A 10,292-nucleotide genomic window follows, 5' to 3' on the forward strand; every position below is an offset into this window, starting at 1 on the left:
AAACTCAACCATGAAGTTTATCTTCATGTGAATCCCGATATTTTATCAGTAATTTCATTAGAAGAATATTTGAGTGGAATCTTGGGTTAGTTTGGAATGATATGTCTACCAGTTTATTCACATGTGAACACAAAATTCCATAATGGTCAGCATACATTCTTGGCTTTAAATCAGAACTTTACTGCCACCATGTGTTTATTTCAGGACTTGCATTTTTACTATAATAAAGATTCTTGAAGTGGTGCTGTCATGGCTATAGTTACCCTCATAAATAATAATTTCCAAGATCATTCGAAACTGGAAAGTACAACAATGATCACTGACAAGTTCATTCTCATTCTCATCTTGCACAAGGACACCTCTGCACTATCACAGGGTCTAGTTAGGGATCTGTACATGTACAATTATGTTTAACATATTTTAATGTCAGGAGGCTATAATCTAATCATTTGATTGGGGGTCCATGAAAGTACCTTTTGGGTGGGGCGCAGATGGATAATTCGTGAGCAAATAGATGTTGTTTTAGGGACTTGTATACAGTTCCAACTCCAAGCAAGGTCACTAATGAAACAAGCAACCGCAAACGTCTGTGTCATTGACCAGGGCTTTTCAAACCTTCTCACAGAGACACACACGCAAAAGATATTTTGCGGCTTTTATGCCTTTATTGATACAGTGGAGATTTGACAGGAAACCCTCTGCAGGCCCTGGGACTTGCTATCAGGCATTAGAGCCTAAATGGTACATATGTCTTAACCAGTAGACTAGTCCAACATATCCACTTTCACTAAAGTCACAAGGTTTCGGAGTGTGCAGCTAAAGAAGGAAATTCATTATGAGATAATTGCAGTATTGACTGTTATTATTTCATTGACTGTTAGGTATTTTCTGTGGTTTTGTGGGTGATGGTCCATGAGTCCTTTGGCCTTTTAATCTTATGACCCGGTGTCTCCTATGGTCTTGCCAAATTATGGATTATGCATTGCCCTGTGACTGACATTTGATGTCACGCTGTCCCACTGACTGTAAAATAGTATGGTTCTGGCCCCGCCAGAGTTTAGATAGTAACACTGCTCTCCTAGCTAGCGTTGGTAGATAAGAATTGTTTTGTTTCCGTTTGCCATAACACCCAGCTTCTGTGTTTTTGCCCTTGAAGTTAGTATTCTCTCTAACAGACTGGTAAACTGCACTCAATGACGTTATGCCCTGTCCCCCGGTTCCACTAACTGATAATCATGTCCGGACTATCTCTGCCCCGTGAGATAGTTCCTGTATGCAATATTCGTGACGTCTTGCATTATCTGTCCATTTGTAAACAAATATGTTTATTGACCTTGTTGTTCAACACATTTTCCGGTGTATTGATTACGGTATGCTATATTAACCATGTTCAATTTGGACATGGTCAGAGATCCTTGTGGAAACGCTGTCCGGATTACATGCCTTCTTCTCTCCCAATACAATGGTGAATATGAATATATCTGATTGAACCCCCTCCTAGCTCTGCTTGTCTGAAATTGTCTTCCTTGTGTCTGTCAAATTCATTCTAAGGTATTTTGGTTAACTCTGTAATACTCTGACTTTTACTCATTATAGTTCAAAAGGTTTTTATAACCATTTCTGTAAAGTTACCAGCCTTCTGCTTCTATTCCAGTGAAGAGTATGTATTGTAATTAGATTACTTCCAAAAGTATTTATACAGTTCCAGTGTCCCGGAGCTCCAAGCTCTCTGCTATTGAAGCCTTTCCTTATTTATCATAGTCTTTATTTTAATACAGTCCTTTCAAGTATAATGGTGGAATTATTCCCATCATTGACCATCAAGATTTTCTTATTGTAAACCTCTTTATTTTTTTCAGTCAAGTCAATACCAGTACTTTAAAACACAATCAAATCATGGACTTCCTGAAATCCATTTTTAGCTAGTGAACAGTGAAAGGGGAATTCAGGTCAAATATCCGCTAAATCTTGTCCCCACACGTCTCAAGATTTGTCATTGACAATGAACGGATCAAAACTCTGCTAAATATGATGTCAATTAAACATCAAAACATTGAAAGCCATTGCCATTGAAGGGCAAATTCACGTCATATGTAAACGAGCAAATCAGCTAACCACAATAGGCATTATTGCCTGTGATTCCCACCCCGGCCCCCCACACACACACACACACACACACACACACGTTAGGCAGCGGTGGCCGAGTGGATTGCGGAGCGGTCTAGATACCGGAAGGTCGCCAGTTCGAATCAGCGATCCGACACGTTAAAATTACCACCGTTGAAGTGCCCTTGGACAAGGCATTGAACCTCTACCATGAAATGCTCCATGTGGGCCTTGCTGTAAACAAGTATCTGATGCTTAGTCGAGTTACCCTTGGTAAACTTGATTTACCAGAACGCATTTTCTTCTTCTTCTTCTACACACACAGTGTTTGTCTGACTCAAACTCCTTCGTGTTTGTTAGTAAAACAGTGAAATAAACAAGTTAAAACGTACCAACTTCCACCTCATGGAAGATGAGGAGAGTTGTCAGGGAGTGGAAACTGCCCAGAGACATGACGGTGACAGCAGGAGGAGAAGTTTAATTATCGTCCTTGGAAAAAAAGGGAGTCCAGGTGCGTTAACTTATCTAGCTAGCTACTACCTACAGTTAATTAGCTGCTTTAGCATTCATGGTTAATAGAGGTGAATTGTTTGTTTGTGTGTAATGTCATGTCACTAATTATATTTACAAAAAGTAAAATGAAAGAACTATAGTTGTTATGAAACACTGTTCTACGTTGAATTGCTATTCACGTACCAGTACCAATTCTCAGTACACAACTGTTGTATATTTATTTAAATTATTCATGGCACTCATATTACATTGAGTTTGGCAGTACAGTAGTAAGGAATTGCAATACACACACAACTATGGTTTCATCTGGGTTACAGTTTGCATCCGGGCATTTAACAGTTTTTACAGTTTTTACAAAACGACTCCAAAACAACTCCATTTGACCACCTCCCTTACTCCCTTAATGACATCCCTCTTTTTTATGGATATGCTTTTACTACCAATATTATGTTCTTTAAACATACCTGTTTTTCATCAAGATTTCTTTTTTTTCTAACTTGTATATTGCCATTATAAGCTCATTTACAGGCAATTTGTTTAATTTTATAAGACATGTTCATTTTTCTCTCAGTTCATCGTTTTGTTTTTCAGTGTTAAAGCAAAATAAGTGACATTACACTTTAACCCATTTTGTTATAGGTTAGCTATTGAAAAGGTTATAGGTCTGCTAAACGCCTAAATTGTAAATTGACAATGAATGGAGAAATGACGTAAATTAAACATCAAAACATTAAACGCCATTGACATTGAAGGGAAAACATACGTCATATGTGCCGGACAAATTGGCTTTTTGTGCTAACACAAACAAATGCCATTGACAATGAAAAGATAATTTACGTCATATGTGTCTGAGCAAATCGACATATTACATGATGTACGAGATTTTTTATGTTGTAGCCAGACTGATGTTTGGTGGTAGACATTGCGGTCAAGGCAGAGACCCTCTTGAAGCAGGCCTTGCCAGGGTGTGCTATGACTTGTGGTTGAAACTAACTCCCTGAAAATGTCCAATTCTACCACACAACCTAATGTGTTTTCATTGTGTTTTGGCACTGCATTTGGCTGGAAAGCTGATAATGTTATTATTTAGAGCTTCATATTTGATACAGAAAGCAATCCACGGTGAAAGGGTTAAGCTCACCTCTAACACCACCAATGTGCACCCACGGTAACGGGTCATGTCGCTCCTATTCCATCTCGCCCCAGATTTTTTCCGCCGACCTCACACAGACAGCTCGGTGCGGCGGTTCTTGTATTCTTTATTTTGTTTTACTGAGAATAAGGTTAGAAATAAGTTTAGGGTTAGGCATAGTTTTACTGGGGTTAAGTTTAGGAACAGGGTTAGGTTTAGGCATCATTTTACTGAGGTTGAGGTTCGGAATAAGGTTAGGTTTAACCGTTTAAGCATAATTAGATTACTTTAGGAATACCAACTGTTCCACCGGCTGTACGCCCGGGGCGAGTTGGTAAAGGGGCGAGCAGTCTCGTATTCGCACCCACCTGGGTAATACCCAGTAGCCATATCCAACTGTCAAAGCGGGGGCCTGACCTAGGGGGCACCAGGGGGTCAAATTGGAAAGGAGCGGAAAATGAGTGGAAAATGTATCATAAAAGATCAGATGCAGTATATACAAATGTCAATGACTGTCAGTCAGTCAGTCATAGCCTTGCGTAGCCAGACAATATCACACCGCGTGCCTGGGGCAATTTGCATTGCAAAGGCAGATAAGTCTGCATGGCTACGTGAGGTCAGTCAGCCAGTCAGTCAGCCAGTCAGCCAGCCAGCCAGCAGGTAATCAGTGGGTGAGTCATTAGGAGCCTGTACATAGCCCCATAGGTGGCCCCATAAATCATCTGCAGTTCATATTTACACAGCTGCTTGCAACAACGCAACCTTTGTGGCTTTCATGTTTGAGATTAAATTAAAACACCACCAACATAATCCAAGTCATTAATATGTAATTTTCGTTTTTATTGAGCAAATATTTGTTTAGTAATCGAGTAGGCCTAAAAGGCAAAAAAAAATGGGGCACAACATAGGGCTATAGCTGGCCTACTCACCCTACAGGAAAACCTATATGAGCACCTTATTTTACTTTGACTGAATTATCTTTGTTTCCTAGAATTGAACACACTTTGCTCAGTTTAAACAAAGCCTTTCTTTCTCTCGGTTATTCATTGTGAATATATTCTTTAAAAGAAGAAACAAAAGGCTAAACAAAACGGCCACAAAATAAGTGATAGGCCTAATATTGTCAGACACTCCCTAGTCCAGGGGTAGGCAACCTGCGGCTCTAGAGCCACATGTGGCTCTTATAGGCCCTCTCCCGTGGCTCCCAGTTGCTATGGAAAAGAAGTATGAAAAGTAATAAGAAGTTTTCTTTTTATTTTCTTTTTTTTTTCCAGGAGGACCCAGGAGGACCCAGGGGGACCCAGGAGGACCCAGGGGGACCCAGGAGAACCCAGGAGGATCCAGGAGGACCCAGGAGAACCCAGGAGGACCCATGAGGACCCAGGAGAACCCAGGAGGACCCAGGAGAACCCAGGAGGACCCAGGAGGACCCATGAGGACCCAGGAGAACCCAGGAGGACCCAGGAGGACCCAGGAGGACCCAGGAGGAGGACCCAGGAGGACCCAGGAGGACCCAGGGGGACCCAGGAGGACCCAGGAGGAGGTAGAGACCGTGCCCCCCCCCCACACTGCCATCGACACCCGGAGCTTCAGGCAGAAGACGGCTCAAGGTACGGTCCGTACGGAACCTTTTTTTCATGGGTCTGTGTATTTGATTTAAATTTGAATTTTAAAATCTTAATTGTGTTTTAAACCACACCAATGAAAATCAGGAATTAAGTTTTAATTAACCATTTCTGAATTGCATTTAGAATAGAAAACGGAAAGTTTTTTTTTCGAATTTCATCTATCAAACGGATGCCTGAAGAAGGCCTTTGACCGAAACGTTGCCTTTAAATAAAGTTCGTATTGCCAGTGCAGACGGTGTGCTGGTCTTTGTGCACTTTGTGTGCATTGTTCTGAATACATTAAGCCCTGTCTATACGCACCCCCGCCTCAGAGCATATATACGTAGGTCTGCATGAGACGTTGTACCTTACCTTACCGTCTATCAAAAATAAAATTCAAATTCAAATGGCCGAAAAATCCACAGACCTTACATTGCTGCTGCTTGCGTTGTGTGTGCTGTTTGTATAATTCATTACTAATGTGATTGAAGCAGTCTGTTGTGGTGTGTCAGTGAATCAGCAGTCTGTTGTGTCAGTGAATCAGCAGTGTGTTGTGGTGTGTCAGTGAATCAGCAGTCTGTTGTGGTGTAAGTAAGTAGTTGACACAAATGTATAAAACATTGGGTCCAAACAATAATAAAAAACCCATGAATCAAAAACTTTAAAAAGGTACAATACAATAAAATATACAATACACAATACAGAAACCCTTTACAACAGGAGCTTTCTATTGCTCCACAAGTGACAGGCAGGCATGTAGCATATGCAAAGTCTCTCTGTTAGTGCCCACAAAGAGTGAGCTCAAATCAATACCCTCATGTCCATATTTCTCTCTGATATCTTGTGTGAGGGGACACACCAGTATGTGCTGTTCGTTTTGTATACCAGTCTCACATTGGCAAAACCGCTGTTCAGGTGGTATGCGGCTCCATCTTCCCATTTCCACACGCAGTCTATGAGCGGACAACCGAAACCGTGTAAAGGTTATCCTCAAATAGTCCTCAATGTAAGGTGTACTGCTGGTGCTGGTATAGAGTGGGTGAACAGATAGATCTGGGTTGATGGCTTGGTATGTCTTATATCTTGTTCCCTCTTTGGATTGTAATTTATAGAGATACATGTTACAAAGTGCTGTACAATAGGTAAAACAATCATGTTAAAACAAGGGCACGAAACAAACAGTAGAAGGTAAAACATTAAAATGCAACAAATCAAGCAAAAAAATTATATCATAAAATGTATTATTGAATTTGTAGGAGGCATAAAGTTATTCTTTCACCACCAATGCTGCTGGCTTACTGGTACAGTATACTTGTTATGATATGCTTTGAGAAATTAGCAAACAATAAAATGTAATATTGAAAGACAAACATTATTTTGTGGCTCCAAATAGAATTGAAATACGTTATTGGGCCAAAAATGGCTCTTCTGATAATAATGGTTGCCTACCCCTGCCCTAGTCCTAGAGAAGGTTAACCCTAGAGCATTCCTCGCGTCATCAGGCTTAGAAGGTAAACACTCTGTGATGGGGCTTCCCCTGGATTCACACCTCACTCGCTCAGGTGCTCTCATCACCCATATGAGACGGAGACAGACACGTCAGGTGTTTGGCACAAGCTCGTTATTTGTAATTAAGTACATAAAAGAGGCCATAAGAGGGAAATGTACAACTTTTATTAAATAAATGTAACATTGCACCACATGGAAGGAAGTGAGTAGGCTAGGTGTCAGAATTGCTAGGGAGTTATTACTGCTAAAAGACGAGCAGTGAGTGAGTCAGTTGAAAGAGAAGTAGAAAATTTCTACTTCTTATTCATTATTACATTTAATGTAATAATGATCGTCGTCATGCCAATAATAACTGCATTGGGGGGAGTGTTAACTACAGGTGAGTTAATTGCTATAGTGTAGCTAGGTTAGGTACTGGTACTGCTTAGCATTAACATTTACATAAAATTGGCCTGCACAATTCAGAGTTTGTTGATGAATATGTTTGTGGCTCCGAAATTGAATGCAGATTGACCTACAATGTGCACGTTGTGTTGTTTCTGCTGTTGAATGTGGTGAGTTGTGAGTGACAGGGTACAGTATGGCTCTTGGATCACTTAAATTATCCTGTGTGAGTTGCTATTTCCTTTTAAGTTCAAGCTTTTTTAAGTGGAACGCGTGTGTCAAATTTAATCAGCAAGACTGATGTAGATCTAGTGTTGTGACAGAGTTGCTGCATTAATTGGTTCATGACTGGCTTGGTGGCAATCTTTCTTTCTTTCTGCTGTTGTTCTATTTCTGTATGCTGTGTAGTATGGCAATTCAAGCTGTCTTTTAGATAACGAGAGAGGTGCTCGTGGGGCCTCTATGGTGGTGCCCGTTGGGCACTGGCCAACTTGGAATGATGCAAGTTGGAAATGTATGCCCCACCCAGATATTATGTCTGTGTCCCTTTTATGCCCGACGTATGTGTCTCTCTGTGTCCTTTCATTCCTATATGGAGTTCTGTGTCAGCCATGCCCAAATATGGAGTGTTGGGATGTCAGAACAGGCCAGCTTATGGAGTTCTGTGTCAGGCATGCCCAAATATGGAGTGTTGTGAAGTCAGAACAGGCCAGCTCCATATATGGACCCTGGGCAGGGGCCCTGTCCAGAGCCCGGGCAGAGGCCTTTTTGGGGCGTTTCTGGACAACCGTGGGTCCAACCGACACCAGGCACTGCACTCCCTGTGGTGGTGGAACGCGTGTGTTGAATTTGAAGTCGGTGGGGCGAACGGTTCTCGAGTTACGTGGATTATAGACGTACAGACGTACACACAGAGACTTGGTGCATTTGCAACGACAATGGTAGACGGGAAGTTCGGGAACACACAGAGGTGCTGCACGCATTACATCCTGATTTGAATACATACTGAAACAAATACTTGTTTCAGATACTATACTAGATACTATACTACACAGATACTATACTACATGAAATAAATGATTCTACATACTACTTTTATACCCGGATTTCACTGTTTTTGATCAGTCTGCTCTTTAGAGCACAGCGGACTCCATATATGGTGCTCTTGGGAAACCATATTGCATCATGCAATCATCATCGTGACTAGAACATCTGTAGGATATATAGCCGGTAACCACTAGACTTAATCTGTTATATTCAACGTTCTGAAGCCGTAACATATTAATAAGGGAAATTGCTGCCCTGTACTTTCTGCAAGCAGCACGTGGTTGCACCCGAAGAGAGGAGGAAGGAAGGCTGAGTGAACTAACAACTGATGAAAGATTTGTTTGGAATACTGTCAATTTAACCAACTAACACATTAAGTCTGAATTGATTTCAGGCTGGATCTGATCTGATCCACCCTGTGTTGATATTGATAGCCTATACGTGACTGAAACAGTACACTGTATTGATTGGCCAGCTGATACCATTCCTGAGGCTGTGATTCCCGAGGAGTCAACACGTTATAATTGGACCAAGAATCACCAACAAGCTCGTACACTGGGTCTTCCATGGCTGCTTCTGAACTGGTTGGCCCCTCCCCTACATCTACCGCCACCACTGACGCGTCTCCAGCGGTAATGGGTGCTCGTGACATCGACAGCGATGAGCCTAACCACATCAGCAATCACTGTGATCACACTGAAATCCCCATCCCCGAGGGCCACACTGACCAGCTGCCTAACGAGTGGTGGAAGACAGGCCTGGCCTTCCTCTACACTTTGCTTAACGGTGTCCTCACGGCGGTAACCCTCAATGCTGTACACGAGAGCATGCCCGAACGTCCGGTCTACCCCCCCCTCCCTGATAAGTTCTTCGACTACATCGTGGACAGAATCGCCTGGGCGATGACAGTAACCGAGGTCAACGGACTAGTACTGCTTGCACTGTGGGCCACCCAGTGGCTGTTTCTAAAACACAAGTCTATAGTAAGTCGTAGGTTTTTCTTTCTACTTGGTACTCTGTACATGTATCGTTGTGTCACCATGTACATTACAACTCTGCCCGTTCCTTCCATACACATTGGCTGCACTGACAAGTTGCATGATGACACTGCCTCTAAGTTTTGGAGGCTATTAAAGCTGATGTCAGGAGGAGGTATGGCTGTGACAAAGTCCCATCAAATGTGTGGTGATTATCTCTACAGTGGGCACGCCGTCATGTTGTCTCTGCTCTACCTCTTCATCAAAGAGTACTCCCCGCCATCACTGTGGTGGTACCATTGGCTGTGTTGGTTGCTTAGCGCCACGGGGATCATCTGTATCCTGATTAGTCATGAGCACTACAGCATCGATATCGTCATTGCCTACTTCTTCACCACCAGGTTATTCTGGGGGTACCACGAAATGGTCAATATGCATGCTCTGCATCGGGTGCCCAGCCAATACCTGTCGAGGACCTGGTGGAACCCTGTGTTCAACTTTTTCGAGGGAAACGTCCAGACAACCGTCCCTGTTGTCTTCACCTGGCCTTCCTTTCTCCCTGTTGTCTTCACTTGGCCTTCCTTTCTCCGTAAACGCCGATGCAGGATGGTGGAAGAAGGAGAAGAGACCAATGAATCAGAATCAACTTTCTTGACACATCACTGGTTTACAGGTGGTGGAGGAGGGACCGGACGGAGAGATAAGACCTTTTCAGAAACAGTGCCAATCCATGATGTCAAAAAATAGTCTCTATACTACCCTACTTGGAGGACATTCCATGACGTTAGTACTGTGATGCACTGGGGAAATAGGTACAAAGTCTATGATGTCAGTACTGTGATGTCAGGCATATCTCTTTTTGGGTGAATACTTTTCACACCATCCATTTCATCAATCTGGGGCCAGAGGGAATCTGTGAATACAGGGAACCCATGCCGTTATCAGACCCTGTCTTTACACCGGGGTTCTTCATCACATTCTGGTTCATTTCTCAAATGCAAGGACATGTGCAGGTTT

General features: G+C 42.4%; 1 protein-coding gene across 1 annotated transcript; it reads left to right on the top strand.

Moving 5' to 3' along the window:
- Nucleotides 1-8,864: 8,864 nt before the first annotated feature.
- LOC308316913 (phosphatidylcholine:ceramide cholinephosphotransferase 2-like) lies at nucleotides 8,865-10,022 on the top strand (the record flags this gene model as incomplete). Its single annotated transcript, XM_080765698.1, has 1 exon — nucleotides 8,865-10,022. The coding sequence occupies one exon, from the start codon at nucleotides 8,865-8,867 to the stop codon at nucleotides 10,020-10,022; it is 1,158 nt and encodes a 385-aa protein (XP_080621824.1).
- Nucleotides 10,023-10,292: the final 270 nt, after the last annotated feature.

The sequence above is a fragment of the Protomyctophum bolini genome, assembly GCF_963924005.1.
Source record: "Protomyctophum bolini genome assembly, chromosome: 6".
NCBI lineage: Eukaryota > Metazoa > Chordata > Actinopteri > Myctophiformes > Myctophidae > Protomyctophum > Protomyctophum bolini.